Genomic DNA, 18,178 nt, shown 5'->3' with positions numbered 1-18,178 from the left:
ATAGGGGTCGATCCCTATGATTTATGTACCGTAACTACGTATGATATTATTCAACGGGCCCCAAACACTTCTCTCTCCCGTATTTGTTGTAGTAGTAGCCCGCATGCCGTTTAGAAGGAAACATAATTATATACGTTAGACTAGCGCTCGGTGTCAGCTTCAGTATATTCCGTCTTTGACATTCGAGTCGAGATTTGAATCATAAATCCTAACCGGCCCCGCCTGTTTTGGGCTGGGCCGCTTCTGAAGTTAAGCTTCTATTACGGCGAAAGCGCATCGTGTTTGATCTGCGCGGTCGACCGAGGACCCAGCGGCAGCGAACATACGGATAGACCCACATGCGCTCAAGGGCGCGTTATCATCATCCGAGTCAGATTGGGTTCTCCTGGAAAAGCCGCGGAGCCTGCCACGAGCTAATAACCGAGTTCATACGACCCTTTGAAGGACAAGATCCCCAAATCCCCTCCTTGTCTCGAATTGTCGGACCACGATCAGTTTCCGCCTCTTCCAACGCGTGGTCATGCTCTTGCACTTTTGGTCAACTTCGCTCCTACACGATCGATCCGGCTTGGACTTGTAGGAAAGTCTCGTCGCACCACAGCTATTTTCTTGGGGTGGCCGCGATATTTTTCAAAGGAAAAAAAAAACGAAAGATTGTTGGTAGTCGGTTTATATAGATGTTTCGATGTAGAGCGATCTGTGAATAGGAGAGTAGCTAGTATCAGCCCTTCTGTGCTCTAACTTTATATATTGTTATAATGTTGAGTGTACAATGCTTGGGCTTTGCCACGTGGATATTTACTTAACATGAGGATGCCTTCTATTTGGATATATCTATGGTTTTGATGAGTCAAATGATACCTAGATCTCACTGCGTTGAATTGTGTTGAAATAGCAATCTACGACGGGAAAGGGGGTCAAGTGTCATCCATGTAGAAACTTCGTCATGACAACCTCAAAGCGATAACGTCAAGTAAAACATGGGGCATTCTTGCTAAACTTTAGTCACTGCAAATATCAGAAAGTAAGACGCAACTAGCGAGTTTGATTTCATTATAAAGTTGTCATACCATTTGATCATGTCATAATCATAATCATACCCTTCCCCTTCCAGCTATGTTTTTCCATGCTTTTCAAATGCAACGCGCCCAACCATGCAGCTAAATGAGTCATTTCAACCTTTCAAACCTCCAAATCTTCCATCAGCGCCTGCCTGAATGACATGAGAATTACATGTACAAGCTAGCAACAGCAGTGATATCCCTCTTGATCATTTCCTGCGCGGTCTGCATCTTCTGGTATAATTCCGGATCACCGATAATGCGAGCTGCGTTCTTCACCTCGCGACATGTCTCGTCTAGCCTCGTGATAGTGCGCACAATAGTGCCTTCAAGTACATCCGTTAGATCCGTGATGTTCTTGAAACTCATACCTCGCGCCCACTCATACACAACTTCCATAAGTCCAAAGCGAGGGCGTGATACGAAGTCATTGCTGTCTTCTGCACTTTGGATAACTTGGTGTTCTGTCTGAACGTTGTTGACCTTCTCACTGATCTCGATGATCGTCTTCATACCACGCTCGAGGGTACCAGTGAGGTTGGGTATTGACTCCGTCTTTTCTTGGAATACGAATGCTGATAGCAAGGCAGCAATTTCAGCTGGTTCGTATTCTGCAAGCACGTTGTCGAGAATGAGCTCAGTTAGGACGAGCTCATCAGCTGAATGAATCTCGCAAGCTACTTTGCCTTTAAGTTGAATACGGGTATCCGCATCGATAAATGATAGGTCTTTCAAAACTTGGATACGCTGCTCGTAGTCAGGCAGCAATTGGAGGTTTTGATCCGCGAGGGCGGAACGAAGCGATGAAATGTGCTCTTTAATAAGCCATTGATCATGACACATAGCATACTAGAATTTTGTTAGCATTGATAACATAAAACCCATAGTGAGGATGACTTACATGTTTCAAAAAGTGTCGACAATACACAGTAGCGGTAGCTTTAATAATCGCTTCCTCCTGCCTGCGCTTCTCGATGATCTCTTGCAACGGCAAACTCTTGATTTTGGCGAAACTAGCCTCATCCCATAGGTGGGAATCCCAAGTATCGCAGATAGCCGACATTCGCTCTTTCGCTCTTCGACGCGACTCTCCATGGTCGAAAAATTCAGGTACAATCCCAGTAGTGAGTTTTCCTGTGAGGCATTCGATGTCGCTAAGCGGTACGTGAACAACCCTAGAAAGAATAGATTTCCCTCGGCGCGGAAGAGGCGTGAGTAGGGGTCGGAATTGGCCGATGAAAGGTAGGATATCGGTCGAATCGCGGGTTTCACGCTCTGTTCTTATTTCAAACACCTGAATAGTTGGTTGCCCATCGGAGGTCTTCGTGCTGACACCGTGTGACAAGAGAATTCCTGGGGTTCGGACACCGTCCTTATTCCATACAATAAGTCGAGATTGTGTAAACATCTTCTTGCCAATCGGTATAGTCAAAAGGCCTTTATAAAGTTCCTGCGTAAGCTGTTTGTAATTCATCGCCGCCTGGTGGCATTTCTCTAGGGATTCATCGCAAATCTGGCATGGCTCTCGTTTCACTTTGGCCAAGTCTGCTTCTGAGAGTTTAACAGCTTTCTCGTGTTCTGGGAGCAATTGCTGAGTGGCATGCTCCGAGAAACTGCGCTTAATCATTTCCTCGATCTTCAACGCCTCCACTCGTAGCAGATTGAGGATCATATTGTACGTCAGTCTGAACTGAGACCTCAGCTTACTAGGCGGGTCAAGTATCATCTTCTGGAGGTCGGTAACGGGTGGCGCCTCATCCATACTTCCGGGCGGAACAATGATAACAGAACCAACGGGGTCAAGTCCACGACGACCAGCTCTGCCGGCCATTTGAGTGTATTCGCCTGGAAGAAGGTTTCGGAATGAGTGCCCATCATGTTTTCGGTAACCAGAAAACACGACAGTCCTTGTAGGCAGATTCAGACCCATAGCAAATGTCTCGGTCGCGAAGAGAACCTTCACTAGAGTCTGCGCAAATAGAATCTCCACAATTTCCTTGACAATTGGCAAAAGACCACCATGGTGCACGGCAATACCACGACTCAGTAGTTCGCGCAGACGAATAATCTGCGGCAGGACTCGGTCTTCGGGTCGTAATCGAGCAATCGATTTCTGGATAATCATGTGGATATGGCTCTTCTCTTGTGCGGTACAGAAGTCTCGGTTGCTTAATGCGTCTGCATTCTCCTCGCACCTCTTCTTGGAGAAGACAAATATGCAAGCTGGCAATAGAGTGTTCTGTTTCAAATACTGCACAAGGTGAACCCATAAGTTCTTGTCTTGGTTAAGCGATGAGAAGCCCCCTCCTCGACCACCACGACCCATATGGCCAGGTGCATGGCTGGCTCGCGGAGGACCTCCTCTGCCTCTTTGCTGGGCACCACCTCGTTGACCACCGCGTTGTTGTTGACTGCCTCGCTGAGGACCACCCCGTTGATTTCCTCGTTGGTTGCCACCGCCACGTGCAGCAGGTGCAGGCAGAACCTTGTCTTTTCCACGCATCGCTTGGTCTGCTTCTTTCCATCCTCGTTCGATGAATTTCTTATCGCTATCCACGATTTTGTGAATATTTTTACCAGCCCATAAATAATGCTCGAGAGGAACAGGTCGCTTCGGTGTTGAAATGACGTATATATCCTTCTTTTTGGTCCTACCAACCCAGGAGGCAAATTCGTACGTATTCGGAACAGTAGCAGAGAGCAGGATAAGTGAAACATGCTCTGGCAGCATAATAATGACTTCTTCCCAAACAACACCTCGCTCAAAATCGTTGACATAATGAACTTCGTCAAAGATGACGAATTCTACGTCTCGGATCAAGTCGGCGCCTCTATATAGCATACTCCTTAGAATTTCGGTGGTCATGATCAAACAACTTGCTTCGGGATTGATCTGAACATCTCCTGTCAAAATACCAACCTCGTCAAAGGTTTGTCGGAAATCTCGGAATTTTTGATTACTGAGAGCTTTGATAGGTGAGGTATAGATGGCTTTGGTCATATGCCTAGCGGCAAGGGCGATTGCGTATTCGGCTACAACCGTCTTGCCGGCTGATGTATGCGCGGCGACGAAAACGGAATCACCACCCTCGAGATGGTATATAGCTTCCTTCTGGAAAGTGTCGAGTTCGAATGGCCATTCCCTAGCCATATCGGGAACCAACTCTCGGAAATTGGTAATATCGCGATTAATATCCACCATGTGAGCCCATTCTCGACCGGCCTTCCTAGCGCTGGATGCCGCAAGATTGCTGTGCGGCTCTAGAGCTGGGAACTCGACTGGCAATAAGGTATCGATATCTTCGGAATCCTCCTCATCGAGTTCTTCTTCGACGCCGTTGGTGCCCGCATGTCCGTTCACTTCTTCAGCCTCAGGACCTTGTTCCGGCTCTTGGTCTAGTTCCGCTTCGATTGCTTTTGCTTCTTTCTCATTGACCTTGGATTTCTTCTTGCTAAAATCAATACCCCTCTCCATACCAGGAGCTACCTCAAGAAGTCCACCTTCAGCGCCGAGCTTGATAACACGCTCTAGTTTATTCTGAGTGCCAGTACCATTAGAACGTATCATCTGATCCTCCACGGCAGCAGTCGCTTCAACACCCTCTAAACCACCAGGAGCAAAAGGAAAGAAACCAGCCGCGCCGCGAACGAAGTCGGCTCGACTACCAGGCTTTCGCGTGAGGGAAGTAGAGTTCTTGGCGGTCGCGCTGTTTGCAGGTATAGTAACATTCTTGTATCCCGTTACCCTCCCCTCGAGCCCTTGTCGCTGGAACCGTGTGACAGTGCGAGTCTGCGTCGGCGCAATACGGAATAATTCGGTCAAATCTGTAGGGCAATCCCATCGTTGCTGCAGGCGGTTGAGCCATTCGGTAGAAAACGTATTGGACGGTGTTAGGAACTTTTGTTCGAGTTCGGCTTTGAGCGCCGTCAGATCTTGTTTCAATCGCTTACGGGGACCTTGTTGAAAGAGGATATCGTCGATTGAAATATCGTCTTTGACGTGGAGCTTTTGCATGGCCTCCACGAGATCTGGAGACGCCATGGTTCCTTGAAACGCCGTTTTCGACGTAGAGGAAAGCTTTAGACGTCTACCGGAAGCTGAGGAAGTAATTGTTGAATGACGTTTGCTAAACAACAAAGTGGGTTGGTGGGTTGGTACCCTGGAAATTGAGGTGGGCACCTAAATTCTTATCGATAAGTAGGTATAAAGCTCCTATGGTTGCGTACACAAGTTCCTTGGCGAAGGTACGAAGGACTTTCGACAATCTTAAAAATTCAATATTGAATAAAAATGGCTCTTTTTATGACTGATTTGTTTTTTTTACAATTATCGGTGGTATTAGAGCATGTTGGGTACGAATGAGAAGCTTTGTTCGTAGGTGGTGGGTGACCTGGGGCCTGTAAAACAGTGGATGGGATTAGTACTATCAACTGAAAACGTGCTGTGCGCCGTTTCTAAAACCTACCTAGGTACCTATCCTATAGCATATTATCCCCTAAAATGGAGGAGTTAATGCGGTAAAGCTGAGCGATTATAGCAGGCTCAGAGCGGAAAACACCCCTATCCCAATCTCATTACAAGTCATTATAATTCATAATTCCTACTATATCCTCACCATAAACCATCCATTTCGGCCATTACCTCCTCTTCATCTGCATCGGCTGTATTCTGAAGTTTGTCTGTTTCTCCGTTTGGTTTGGAACTTGTGGACTGTTTTGATTGCGCTTCGTTTTCTGCTTCCGCCATCAATGCGTCTAAGTCATCTCCCTCATCATCGTTTGGCGCGGTCTGCGCTGGCTTCGATGGTGGATCGGGATTGCGTTTTGGTGGTCCCGCCTCAGCTTCAGCTTCTGCCATTAATGCATCTAAGTCGTCTTCATCCGGTTCATCTCGCGGTCGCCTAGCTATTGCCTCCCCATTACCAAAGAGAGATTTCGGTTTTGTGCGTTGCGCTTCCTCCTCGGCCATGAGCGCATCCAAATCGTCTTCATCAGGCTCGCCACCATTTCCGAACAGTGATGTGCTTGCCCCTCCACCTCCGAATAATGATGTACTTGTAGGTTGTGCTGTCTTCTGTGCTCGCGGTGTCGCATCGTATATATCTTCGTCGTCGGGGGGTATGTCATCCCGAGGAGGCGTTTGTGCTTTCTCCCCCCCTTGGTTCTGGAATATCGGTGCAACTCTGGCAGGGAATATGGCGGGGTCACGCTCCTCGGGCTGATCATTAGACTCGCCGAAAAGGTCATCGTCATCTCCTTCAATGGCCGCTGACTTGGGCTTCCCTTCGTCAATCCATTCTAATCGCTTCATCCGTATGTACTTTTTGTGACCAGCTTTCTCTGCCATAGCCACGGCGTCTAGGAATTTCGCTTTGGGAAATAAGTCATCGAACCATAATTGGTAGAATGAGAGAAGTCTAGCGGCATCGGAGAACTAGAACACCGTTAGCAAATGCCAATTCGTATCATTAGCATGGCATTCTTACCTCATGTCCTTTGCCCTTGAATTTCAGGTCCCGAGCTTTTCGTCGTAATCGCGGAATACCTTTTTCAGATAACAATCTTCCCTCGTCAAGCTTGACCATAGGTACTCTAGCCTTCTTCTGTACGGCTACGGCCTCATCAATACCCAGGCCGCTCTGGTCTTTCCTCTTCTTCGACTGTGTATCATTCTTGGGGGCTTCATCCCCAGATGAGGCAAAGGGGTCGTCGTCGACATCGTAATTGTCTATATCGGTATTGACCGGCCGATTCGGCGCTACAGAAGATCGCGAGGCCATTTTTGTTGTGTCGACTTTATACCAAAATAGGTATTTGTTGAATGCTGGAAGCAAATAGGTATAGGAGGGACGCGTCTTAAGATTGGAAGACGCGATTCGACGTGGGGCACTTCAACTTTCTAAATTGAATTGAATCGATGACTAAGCTAGTACCGGTTGCCGTAGACTTACATAAGCTACTCTAAGTATAACCGAAGTAAAGCCGCCTACATCATCGGACCTATGGGAACTTTCGAAGCTTCAACATTGATCTCAATCGAATCTACGAAGGATCTCTATATCACAACAACGAAGCTATTGGGGATCCCAATTCGACTTTGCGACCATGGCGACCCCTACGCAACAAACATATATCCCCAGCAAAGTCGTCAAGTCCGAATTTCCCGTATGTATTACTTTTCAATTGGGTTATAAGCCAATCGCTAATATCAGACGTAATGTAGCTCATCGATAATGACCCGTACGTACCGATCTCGAAACCCCGCGAAATACCCCGATATAGCTTATGACTAATAGTGAATTGATATGCAGACATTTCAAGAGGGTGGTAGGATATGCTAGGCCATCAGACTACATACACGGCACCGTCGCCGCCGCCGCAGGCCCGGGTCTGCTGTGGTTGATGGAAAGATTCGCACCCTCACACGCCGGCCGAGGAGGTTTCGCAAGGGCTATGCGACTTACAGGTGTTCTCGGAGTTTGCGGTGGTTTCATATACTTCTACCAACGATCATGTTGTGCGTATTTCCTCGACCCGGACAAAAACCCCGAATCAGCTTTCCACGAAATCATCTCAAGATTGATGAAATACCCATACTAATAATAATTTGGCAGTACGATTCTACGGCATGTCCGAAAACGCCCGCGAAGTAGAACTGGACATGCGAGAAATGGTCGACAAAGTCAAAGCCGGCGAGCCTCTATACGGCGAAAGCCGATTGACACCCCACATGCAAGGTGTCGCAGCCCGACAATCACGATACGCATCCCTCTTCCTTGCCGTCATGCCCTGGTTTAACTTCGTCAACCACAACCAACACGGTGTCGATACGGCCAAGTACTACCGCCGCGCTGAGCAGGAACTTGAGGCTGAGCGATTGGGTAAGAGTAGTTCGTGAAATAAAATTGGGAAAAAAATGAATATTTAGGCGATTGGGTTGATGGGGGGGAGGGAGAGAAGATAAAGATGCAGTTAATCTGTACATATACCGATACTTCTCGGCTAGTAGATACATAGCCGAAGTTCACACAAGGACTCCGACGGACGACATGGAATGCGAATTCTAAAACTTCATTTGTTACGACGGTATCTGTCGATAGATGCAAGAAGGATTATCCAAAAGCTGAGTCATGAGTCCTTATTCATCATAACATTTGAGAGGAGATCCCAGCCATTTTCTCCTCATATATACGTTTATCTAGGTACCATTACGCCGTTGCGAATGAATCCTAGAGCACCTACGCGCAGACGTACTAAAAAGCCAAGTTATCTTCATCTATACAATTCACGACGGCCAACCCGAGGTATTAATACTCGATAGATCCTCCTCCAGTAACCCCAACATATAATTATTCCCCGAGAACCAATCACCAAGTTGCGCCGTCTGCGCCATAGATCTCGCTTGGTCGTTGAGAGGACCCCCACCGGCACTACTATCAACGTCGAAATTCGCCATGTTTTCATCTATAGGCATAAAACCTAGTTGATTGAGATACATGTTAAATTCATTGCCGATAGGAACCATGTCCCGGTCGAGTGGTTGCTGGGCCTTGGCTTCGATGTAGAGTTGTGCGATGTTGTATAGTACTTGACATAGTTGGTATAATTTGCTGATTGAGTGGGACACGTCGCAGGATGCTTCTAGTGATGTGACGAATTCGGCTAGGCATCGTAAATCATCTGCACTTGATGTCTCGATGACTAGACAGAATATTACGATAAAGGGTATGAATGGGGCGTAAAGTATTGTCCTATATCGCAATTGGAGTTAGTGGCAGTCGTGTATGGAAGCATATGGTAATTCTCACCAGTGGATATATAAAATCTTCAGCGACTGATTATCCATCATCCCCATCGCTTCCTGATGGCACTTCATTGTCGACCGTGCCAAGTCAATACACTCATCCGAAAAAGTACGAGAGCGGGCTCCGGTCGGCGCCGGTGGCAGTGCGCGATACGTCAATACCAACGACGAGAGATACGAGACCTCGTCCGATTTGAGCATAATGGCGAACATCTGACCTTCAGCTGACGCCGATGCCTCAAACTCGGCGAACAATTTCATGCTCTCCGTCCTTAGGTGTTTTAATTCCGATGTTAAGATGCCGACTTGCTCGACACGGTATGTATTGGGTTGCCGCAAGGCGCCGGGGCTATATAGACGTTCGTATATGCGCCCCTGGATTTGAGCGTGTTTGATCCATAAAGTCATGACCTCGGTACCTGGATATGCGGCGTGGGCCTCGGGGGCGATGTGCGGCAATGAGATATCGTAGTCTTGTAGGACGGAGGCTCGACCTAGCCGCAACGACAGCCCCTTGTCGAGCATATATGTACACCAGAATAGTAGTGACTTTTCTGATTTCTTCTGTGGACTGTCATCTTTCATAGAGTGGACTTGATGTAAACCGAGTGCTCGGCACATGTGAGCGGCTCGCGTCGATAAGAGCCATGCTAATGAAGGTTTGGAAGTGTCGACTGCGAAGCTAGCCTATTGTTGTCCGTTAGTGAGCAGTTCCTTTTAATTGAACATGAAATCCCTTCCACGTATTGCCCTGTACTTACCGCCATGAGTAAAGCCTCGATATTTTCTAATGTAGCCGGCATAAGGAAATTTAATTGCGCTAATACGGTGTCTAGGTTTTTCTGACACATATTGTAATAGGTATCGTACCGAGCCTTATCTTCGGCCGTCTTTGCACTAAGCCCTGCCTCAAAGAATAGGTACGCCAGACCGGAGTTCACGAGGATGACCGTCGCATCTGTGGTTTCACCCGCGTTGAAGTAGAGCCGCCGACATTGGTCGGTAAAATGCTCAATATCAATAAAACAGTAAAGGACGGCAAGCATCATAGGAACCGGGCCGTCTAGAAGTATGGAATTAGATTAGTAAACCCCTTTGCATGCTCGAGTGTCCTCATCATGTGTAGTGGGGGGAGAAAAGGGGTAAGTTGAGTATAGGGACGTACGTTTCATCTCCCTTAATTTCTCTGCTACGAATTCCATAGGCGGCAGCGGTAGATCTCGTAAGGTAGTCTTAGATGACTGTTTCTGGCCAGGCAAGCGAAATTCGTGGAAGGATGATACTGCTCGCCGGCTTTCCTGCATATGTACAATGCGCCGTAGAGATGATAGGGCGGCGTCAATCTTAGGACTGCCGCCCTGCTGTTGTAAAGAGGTGCCTTGTACAGCATGTTCAAGGAATTCACTAGCGAACGCCGTATGTGCAGCTAGCGATGAGTTGCCTTCAAAATCGCCGGCATCCTCCGGATCGAACACGGTGCTAGATGTATCATCCCGACTAGTCATAGACAGCGGTGTTAGCTTGTCAGATGGCTGCCGTGTGGGGGCCTCCGTGTTGGATGGGGATGCCGATATTGGCGCGAGGTTCCGTAATAGCGTCTCGATCCCACCAAGCCGCTCCTCGATTAAATCAATCTTGCGCTCACTAGTTTGAGTCGGTGTCAATAATGACCCTGGCCGTATGACGGAATCCGTATCATGCTTACTATTGGCTGGATATGAGTACTCGCTGCCGAGGCTCCTTCGGCTTCTGGCCGGCACCTGTAGAACTACATGAACGCTTGGCACTCCGACAGTTGGAGCACGGCGACTCCTTGTCGCAACGGATCTACCAATGGGGATATTAACGTTAACAAGCTTGGCAATGTTTCCAATTGTGAGGATGACTAAGGGTTTAGATAGGCGAGGGATGTGGGGTTGTTAGGTAGGGCAGACTTCTTACCTTTCGAAGTCTGCATTGGTCACACTGCAATTGTATTTTGTTTAGCCAAATAGGTCCTGATCTAACGATAGTTGCATCGTAAGGCTAGCCATCGGTATGACGGGGCCCACGGATGCCGGAGTCTTACTTACAGCTCGCCGAGGCCCAGGAGACCCAGGACCGCTAGCTTCGGGGGCCTCGGCATCCTCCATTGCGGCGTGAACAGACAATCAACCAACCAACTGTACTATAAAGATCTTGGCCGGTAAACGGGGTCTATGCAGTTACAACAACACAACGACGAAAAGAGCAATCAAGAAACGGGCCGCGATTAAAGATCTCGGAGTTTAAGTTGAGCTTGTACTCTCTCCAGAGCGGTCTACATGAATCTCGGTGTCCGCGGAGCCCGAAGAGATGTTTTAGTCTGGATATCATTAGCTGAAAATATCGAAACACATTCATGCCTATGGTGTGTTACCAATCAGATCAATCGTTACATTTATAAGATATCCCCTTCACCCAAGTTACGTATGCATCGTTGTAGCCTTCTAATAGGACCGAGGACCAAATGGTAGATAATGCTTTGATCGGAAAGATTTAAAGTCCTACATAGTCGTATAGGGAAACTAAACCTTCCGAACTGATACCCAGCAAAAGCATCAACATACCATAGTAAGATAGGCTCAGATACGTTAATAAAGGTATGAGATTTTACCGGTCGACGAATAATGTACGCAGTGATGTTGCTCTATGTAAGTGAGAAGAGATATTCTGCATTCTGTATTCTGACGTAAGCGAGTGACTTAGATAAGCAACCATCGGCTAAGAGCCGACGGACTGGAACTTCAACTTTGATTATATAGTTGGATTAGATAATCTTAATGCCAAGCCGCTTAGCTTCCGAAGCTCAGCAACTCACGGAACTATCCGATACCCCCGACTTTCCCATTAACACAATGCGATTCATCCCGCCGAGGCCAATCCCCGATTATCCTTATCGGCTTCTTGTACTAGCACCAAGCTCGATCTCCTCGACCGCGACATCATTACCCTCCGATATCTATACTCAAAGAAGGTTTAGAGGAAGACCATAAAGGGTCTCAGGATGACTTGTAAGCGGAAGCGATCCGAAACAGATCTCGCGTCTAGATCAACAGCATCGAAACGATCCCGCCACACCGAATCCCACGATCTACTATCGCCCTTATCTGACGAGCTACTCATACGCATACTCACATTTCTACCTCTTCCCGACCTCCTAAATACTGCCCCGGTGTCGCGCCGATTCTACGATCTATCCGGCGATTCGCAAATATGGAAACATCTATATTATTCACGATTTGTCCTTCCCCGCGCCTTGCGCATTCCGGGATTCCGCGATGGGTCAACTAGAGAAGGGAAATTACATTACTCATCGCGTAAGGCAATATGGGTAGATGGTAGAAGAGGAGGCTGGGTGGATATGCACGTTGGCGATCTAGACGACCGATCAAGGAATTGGAAGCAACAGTATAAACTCCGACACAACTGGTCGAAGGGGAAGTGCGCCGTCGAAGAGCTGTCGCTTGGAAAGGAGGGGTCATTATCTGAGACAAGTCCATCATATAAGATGCTTGTGAAAGTTTCCGAAGGTGTCGCAGTAACAGCCGATGTCGCTACTGGACTACGAGCTTGGAATCTTAAGACGAAACAGCTTCTGGCGCAAATTACTTTAGGCGAAACCGAATCGGACGTCGCACCAAGTTGCATGGCAGTAGACGATCAAAGACTTGGGGACCAAATACTCGAAATTGCGATAGGATTTACCGATGGTAGCTTTGGTGTTTGGAGATTGGGTATTCGAGAAGCAGGAATATTACGAAGGTATCGTCACGAAAAGTCTAGCAATGGAGAACTGGTCGGAATCGCTTTTTGTTACCCATATCTCCTAACCGCAACCAAATCCGTGCTTTTATCCTTATATACCTTCGATATTCCGCCCAAAACAAATCGCCCGATAACGCCGGAATCCGACGTCGAATCCGTATTGGATTCTAAGAATGAGCGTATACGAAATCAGAAAGATTGGCCTATCTTCAAGGACCCAAAACCAAGGAAACAAGATAATACTAATCATATATCACTTCGCTCACCATACCTCCTCACTTCACTTAAATCACATACATCGAAAGCACCATTGGCGTTGTCCATTCGAAAAATGGCCGGGGGCATTGTTGCATCGATTGCCTACACCTTTTCTACCATGCGAGGGTGGTGCGTGGGTATTCAGGATCTACACATACACTCTCCTACCCCCGAATCGAAATCCGCACCAGACATAACAGCCACTCGTCTAGCATACACCCGACCAATTAGGACACCTTATATCTCTTCGTCTTTCAATAATCTCGACCCCCTATCGGAATTTCGCGGTGATAACATGGATGGACCAATTAGCCTATCTTATACTCATCCATATCTCCTAGTAACCTTACCAGATAATACGTTAATATTGTACCTGTGCACATCAAACGCAACATCTCTTTCTATATCATCCGGTACCCGGCTCTTCGGACACACATCCGGAATAAGCGACGCCGAAATAACGGCGCGGGGCAAAGCAGTTAGTGTCAGCCGATACGGAGAGGAGATTAGAGTCTGGGAATTAGAAGGCCGGGCCCATGGAGAGAGCATTGAAGTCCGGCCTACTATGAAGCCCTCTCTAAGCGAGGGAGGCCCGGAGACTTTCGCTCATAACTATCTAGGCGCCGTCTTACGGGATGATAGCCGGAATTGGGTTGGATTCGATGACGAAATGGTCATTGTTTTAAAGGGCTTGCAAGGCAGGGAGAGCCTAATGGTTTACGACTTCACGTAATCAACAATCGAGTGGGATCTAGACTTACAATGAGTATAAATATTTTGAGAAATACTCCTTCTCTTGAGTATCGGACCTCTTCCAAAGAGGATAATAGTAACTCTAGGGGTTGAAAAACGGACCGGCGTTTATCTGACCCCTTTTTACATCCGTCGAGATCGCTAACTTCTATTCGGCGAGCTGATTATCTCACTCGTATAGCAGGAAACGCGATGAGAGGGAGGCGTTGCGTTGTGCTGACTAATTTTGTCTCGGAACTTTTCCGATGACAATTGCTGATAAATGAGCATATAAGCTAACAGTCCATCGTAGCAATGTACTCAAACTGCTTCAGCCCTCGTTAAGGCTCACGATCGACGCCTTCCCGAATACTGCAACGTCGGATGAAAGGTGCTAAGAATAGTATGCAACCTCTAAGTGCCCACCGGCCTATGATTTGGAATCACTGGCCCATCCACATCCAGGTGGTCTTTGAACCGCCTAGCTGAGTAAATTAAACCCGCTCGTGATAGCTGCATGCTTGTTCACTAGCGACAGGAGACATGAAATGGGTTATACACATTCTTGGACGCTCAAGCTTGAAGAGGTCTAAACAGGTCAGTTTGCCTCTCTTGCCTTGAATAAAATATTATCCAATCATTCTCCTCTTGGCAACAACAGAGGAAGAGTATGCATGATATCCGAACCCTAGTCCATCCCGATATATCCCTGCTAAATTCTTCTCGCTAGAACAGGGGAAGCACGGGATCACGGATTTATCCTATATAGCCTGAAGTTGTTCTATTAACCTTATATGAACGATGACCACATTGTGCACCAATAACGCCGACCCTTGTGTAGAACACAAGAGGATTTCCCAATTTGAAATCCTAATGTGACCTTCCCCGGACCCAGGTATGCCGATATATTGAAACTTGTGGGGAACACAACCGCCGCCTAGCAAAGTTGTTGACTTCTATTCCAATCGGTTGCCTCTGGAGCCACCACCTGATGGAGTTTCGTGAATATCGTCTAGGATAGAACTTGGATTCGACCGAGGAAGTTTCGAAGGTGTTCTACACGCTATCATCGTTATGGTCACAAGTTGATCGAGCGCCGAACGTGGTTTCGCCGAATCCTCGCGTCGGTCCGCCTGGCCGGGTCTTAGTTTTCCAACTCGTGCTCATTCAACTATGCGGAAATAGTCGGCAGCGTCTCTCGGCTTAAAGTCTTCGACATAATTTGCTCAAACCAATATCGAACTTCGTGTGGGTGCTCTATGATAGGAGCAACCCTAGCAACCGAGCATGGGCAAATGCCGCTACCCACCGGGGATGGTCATGAACCCCTAATGATATGCTGGTGGTCTAGATTAACCTAGATTCAGGAGATATAATGTTGCGCTGCCCCTATCCCAGCTTAGCTCTAATCCGGGTGCCTCTCCCAGCACGATCAGCATAAATACTACCGTGTCTCGCTGATTGCCAAGGCTTTTCGATTGTCCGCTCCCTTTTTTCTTCTTCTTTTTCTCTAATAGTAAACTCTACTTACCATTAGAGTTCAAGATGCTGTTCTCCCTTCCCCTATTCCTCGCCCCTGCCCTGGTCGCCGCCCACGGCGCGGTGACTAGCTACGAGATCGGCGGTAAGACGTACGATGGTTACCAGGGTTTCTCCCCGGTGGCCGGTGCTCAGGTCATCCAGCGACAATGGCCGGACTACAACCCCATCATGACGGTCACCGACCCCAAGATGACCTGCAACGGTGGCACATCGGCCCCGATCTCCGCTGAAGTCCCAGCTGGCACCAACGTCACGGCTTTCTGGAAACAGTGGACGCACCAACAGGGTCCCGTTATGGTGTGGCTGTACTCTTGCGACGGCGAGTTCACCGCCTGTGACGGCAAGGGCAAGAAGTGGTTCAAGATCGACGAGATGGGTCTATGGGGTGACGTCCTCAACAGCAACAACTGGGGTACCGCCCTAGTCTTCAAGGACCTCAAGTGGTCAAGCCAAATTCCTAAGAACCTCAAGCCTGGCAACTACCTCATTCGCCACGAGCTTCTCGCTCTTCACCAAGCCAACACCCCCCAGTTCTACCCCGAGTGCGCTCAGATCAAGGTTACCGGCTCCGGTACCGCTGTCCCCAGCGGAAGCTTCTTGACTTCCATCCCCGCGTACGCTGCGCAATCCGACCCCGGTATCATGGTAAGTTATTGATATTTCTCTGCGTTATTTACTTGAAAGCTTATAGAAAATAGGTCGACATCTACCAAGGTGGTGGCACCAGCTACAAGACCCCCGGCCCCGCCGTCTGGACCGGTTAAACGGTAGTAGGATATGAGCTGGATGATTAACGCATGGCCGGAAGGGAATCCTGGATATTTCAGAGAGCGATTAATGATTGAAATTCTTTGGAATACACACATTTATATTCACTTTCACATACAGCGGTGATGTTTATGCACGGAGTGAGCCGATATGAACTTACTGAATATCTAAATCCCTCGAGTTTCAACCATTTGTGTTACTTGCATATTGTAGATTTCTTAATTGTCGCGTTTTATTTCAGAGCACATCCGAAAAACTTCATAAAAACAACGATTGACAACTTGGTCAAACGTGTCGACCGCTCTACCAAGTAAGTCCGACCACTTATGGACGATATATTTCGTATACAGCCCACTATTAGCCGCCGATTCCGATCTTAGATTATCTCTGGAAGGCTTCCTGAGTATCATATTCCATCATTTTCGCTTTCACCTTGCTCCTTTATTACTTGATATTCATAGTCACGCAATCAATTTCATCCAAAAAACAGCATATTCGTGTGGTAATTGCCACTAGAGGTGTTTATTATTAAAGAGAGACAGATACTCTTATACAGAGGGAATTTGTTCTGTTATAAACGAGTGATTCCACCAAGGCCAATCGTCCTACGCAAGGTGAAAGAATAATGAGCGTAATCCCAAGTCCCGCGTTTCTCCCCGTATCCAAACGTCATCCGATTTATACCTTACTGTGCCATATCCATTCTGCTAAACTATCAATCCGTGGGAGGCCGTTCAATCTGCGTCTCATCACCATGACCGTCTCCAAGATACTCAACAGCAGCCATATTCTCATGAATAATCGCATACCGGAACGTATCCCCCGGTCGGAGCGGCGCATGTCCATCGGGCTGCGGATCCGCTCTATAATTAGCGAACTGTTGTCCCATCAAGCTACCAGCTCTACGGTTATCACCAGCTTCGATGTAGGTAACGACTGCCCCTGTTCCGCCTTCGCGTGCGATCGCGGGTGGATACTCGTCGCGGTCGAGTTGACCTACCCCGGAACCTCCGGCGAGCTCGGTGGTGGTGAGCTGGAGGAGCTCCCTTTGCGATTGGTACTGCCCGGTAGATTGTGATCGACGAGCGTGTGCGCCGCTGGGGTCGTATGTGAGACGCCAAGGTTGATTCGCTTCTTCAACTGCGTAACGCGCGTTTTCAACTACTACTAGGGTACCTTCTTCGTATAGGTAGATTAACCAGTTTCCATCGTCGTCGCGTCGGGGCACATCCGCAGGTAAGACCGGTGGGCCAGGCAAAGACGGCGCAGGCGGGTCAGCAGGGCGTTGGTGACGCAGGGAGTATCCATATGGAGGGCCCGGAAGAGTAGGCGGTGGTGTTGTCGTCGCTACCAAGTTGTTGGCGATAAGTTGAAGACTAGCCAGGATAGCCGGGACATTAGCTCTTCCGCAGAGCTACCCACTCTCGGGGTTGTGGGTAAGTACATCACCCTCGTCCCACGTACCGACTACGTAGCTATGGCTCTGGCTAACCATCTTCGGTTCGGCGCTTTGGTTATCTGCTTGGTCGACTACCTGGATATTTGTCACGTAGGCCTATGTCATGCCGCCGGAAGTCTTCATTCCTTTCACTTCTACGCCTACCCAAAGTCTAGATTGGCAAGGTCTCCGGGGGCGTTCCAATAATCCGAACCGTCGTTATGATGGTTAGGCGTGATGATATAGGTCGTGCCAGTAGTTGAGCTGTATGAAGCGATACATCTTGGGAAGCATCGGTAGAACCCCTTATCGCCGATACAAAGACAAAGGAGCTTATGGAACAAAAAGGCTACTTGTGTATGTATACGATAGCTTCCGTAGCAGTTACTTGCGATCTCCTCGCGTAACAACAGAGTCATTAACCCCCTTATATGGTTGGTGTCATGACACCATGGCTTACGAGCTGGGGATCGAAGGTATCCAAATTATGTCGCTAGTAGATACCCCCCAAGAAGACACAAAATTTCGACTCCTCCACCAAGAAGCTATTTCATGGAAGGGCGGAAAGGCACATTCGGCTTCGCCTACCGAAGCCCTGTTATGACTACTTCAGGCTCTGAAAACACACCGGCATACGTTGCACAGAGCCCGGCCGGTCTGCTAGGATGGTTATGGATAGTGGAAGTGATCATGGCACTTTGTGTGAACTGCAAGAGACTAAATCTGCAATGGGGGGGGGGGGGGGGGGGGGGGGGGGGGGGGGGGGGGGGGGGGGGGGCGGGGGGGCTG

The 18,178-nt window shown here is 48.2% G+C and overlaps 7 protein-coding genes across 7 annotated transcripts; 3 read left to right on the top strand and 4 right to left on the bottom strand.

Moving 5' to 3' along the window:
* Window positions 1–884: 884 nt before the first annotated feature.
* F4822DRAFT_107540 (antiviral helicase) lies at window positions 885–5,388 on the bottom strand. Its single transcript, XM_051452416.1, has 2 exons — window positions 1,963–5,388; window positions 885–1,910 (listed from the first exon to the last, which is right to left on the bottom strand). Exons 1-2 carry the CDS (start codon window positions 5,101–5,103, stop codon window positions 1,230–1,232), a joined length of 3,822 nt encoding a protein of 1,273 aa, XP_051317640.1. The 5' UTR covers window positions 5,104–5,388; the 3' UTR covers window positions 885–1,229.
* On the bottom strand, window positions 5,389–6,920 carry F4822DRAFT_107539 (Swi3-domain-containing protein). The gene is made up of 2 exons (XM_051452415.1): window positions 6,548–6,920; window positions 5,389–6,495 (listed from the first exon to the last, which is right to left on the bottom strand). The coding sequence occupies exons 1-2, from the start codon at window positions 6,839–6,841 to the stop codon at window positions 5,674–5,676; spliced, it is 1,116 nt and encodes a 371-aa protein (XP_051317639.1). The 5' UTR covers window positions 6,842–6,920; the 3' UTR covers window positions 5,389–5,673.
* A 107-nt stretch (window positions 6,921–7,027) lies between these two features.
* F4822DRAFT_107375 (NADH-ubiquinone oxidoreductase 21 kDa subunit) lies at window positions 7,028–8,153 on the top strand. Its single transcript, XM_051452412.1, has 4 exons — window positions 7,028–7,226; window positions 7,285–7,301; window positions 7,373–7,578; window positions 7,676–8,153. Exons 1-4 carry the CDS (start codon window positions 7,167–7,169, stop codon window positions 7,957–7,959), a joined length of 567 nt encoding a protein of 188 aa, XP_051317638.1. The 5' UTR covers window positions 7,028–7,166; the 3' UTR covers window positions 7,960–8,153.
* Window positions 8,154–8,211: 58 nt separating this feature from the next.
* F4822DRAFT_107385 (fungal-specific transcription factor domain-containing protein) lies at window positions 8,212–11,264 on the bottom strand. Its single transcript, XM_051452413.1, has 8 exons — window position 11,264; window positions 10,938–11,209; window positions 10,807–10,830; window positions 10,571–10,692; window positions 10,031–10,509; window positions 9,627–9,928; window positions 8,870–9,552; window positions 8,212–8,812 (listed from the first exon to the last, which is right to left on the bottom strand). Exons 2-8 carry the CDS (start codon window positions 10,995–10,997, stop codon window positions 8,347–8,349), a joined length of 2,136 nt encoding a protein of 711 aa, XP_051317637.1. The 5' UTR covers window positions 10,998–11,209; window position 11,264; the 3' UTR covers window positions 8,212–8,346.
* A 626-nt stretch (window positions 11,265–11,890) lies between these two features.
* On the top strand, window positions 11,891–13,642 carry F4822DRAFT_425084 (uncharacterized protein; the record flags this gene model as incomplete). The annotated part of the gene is made up of 1 exon (XM_051460277.1): window positions 11,891–13,642. One exon carries the CDS (start codon window positions 11,891–11,893, stop codon window positions 13,640–13,642), a length of 1,752 nt encoding a protein of 583 aa, XP_051317636.1.
* Window positions 13,643–14,448: 806 nt separating this feature from the next.
* Window positions 14,449–16,058, top strand: F4822DRAFT_107402 (glycoside hydrolase family 61 protein). The gene is made up of 2 exons (XM_051452414.1): window positions 14,449–15,828; window positions 15,882–16,058. The coding sequence occupies exons 1-2, from the start codon at window positions 15,187–15,189 to the stop codon at window positions 15,945–15,947; spliced, it is 708 nt and encodes a 235-aa protein (XP_051317635.1). The 5' UTR covers window positions 14,449–15,186; the 3' UTR covers window positions 15,948–16,058.
* Window positions 16,059–16,666: 608 nt separating this feature from the next.
* On the bottom strand, window positions 16,667–17,446 carry F4822DRAFT_425082 (uncharacterized protein; the record flags this gene model as incomplete). Its single annotated transcript, XM_051460276.1, has 2 exons — window positions 16,667–17,298; window positions 17,374–17,446. 2 exons carry the CDS (start codon window positions 17,444–17,446, stop codon window positions 16,667–16,669), a joined length of 705 nt encoding a protein of 234 aa, XP_051317634.1.
* Between the last annotated feature and the right edge of the window lie 732 nt (window positions 17,447–18,178).

Source organism: Hypoxylon trugodes, assembly GCF_022578975.1.
Source record: "Hypoxylon trugodes strain CBS 135444 unplaced genomic scaffold F4822scaffold_2, whole genome shotgun sequence".
Taxonomy (NCBI): Eukaryota; Fungi; Ascomycota; class Sordariomycetes; order Xylariales; family Hypoxylaceae; genus Hypoxylon; species Hypoxylon trugodes.
The sequence above is the reverse complement of the archived record's forward strand: the minus strand, read 5'-3'. Positions and strand labels throughout refer to the sequence as shown.

Bases quoted from the DNA above. Each gene is read 5' to 3' on its own strand.
- F4822DRAFT_107385 (XM_051452413.1), bottom strand. From the start codon at position 10,997: ATGGAGGATGCCGAGGCCCCCGAAGCTAGCGGTCCTGGGTCTCCTGGG. The intron at 9,929-10,030 runs GTACGTCCCTAT...CCATACTTCTAG, and splicing joins GAAATTAAGGGAGATGAAAC to ACGGCCCGGTTCCTATGATG. The intron at 9,553-9,626 runs GTAAGTACAGGG...GGACAACAATAG, and splicing joins TCGAGGCTTTACTCATGGCG to GCTAGCTTCGCAGTCGACAC.
- F4822DRAFT_107402 (XM_051452414.1), top strand. From the start codon at position 15,187: ATGCTGTTCTCCCTTCCCCTATTCCTCGCCCCTGCCCTGGTCGCCGCC. The intron at 15,829-15,881 runs GTAAGTTATTGA...TATAGAAAATAG, and splicing joins AATCCGACCCCGGTATCATG to GTCGACATCTACCAAGGTGG.
- F4822DRAFT_107540 (XM_051452416.1), bottom strand. From the start codon at position 5,103: ATGGCGTCTCCAGATCTCGTGGAGGCCATGCAAAAGCTCCACGTCAAA. The intron at 1,911-1,962 runs GTAAGTCATCCT...ACAAAATTCTAG, and splicing joins GTCGACACTTTTTGAAACAT to TATGCTATGTGTCATGATCA.
- F4822DRAFT_107539 (XM_051452415.1), bottom strand. From the start codon at position 6,841: ATGGCCTCGCGATCTTCTGTAGCGCCGAATCGGCCGGTCAATACCGAT. The intron at 6,496-6,547 runs GTAAGAATGCCA...ACGGTGTTCTAG, and splicing joins TCAAGGGCAAAGGACATGAG to TTCTCCGATGCCGCTAGACT.
- F4822DRAFT_107375 (XM_051452412.1), top strand. From the start codon at position 7,167: ATGGCGACCCCTACGCAACAAACATATATCCCCAGCAAAGTCGTCAAG. The intron at 7,579-7,675 runs GTGCGTATTTCC...ATAATTTGGCAG, and splicing joins CTTCTACCAACGATCATGTT to TACGATTCTACGGCATGTCC.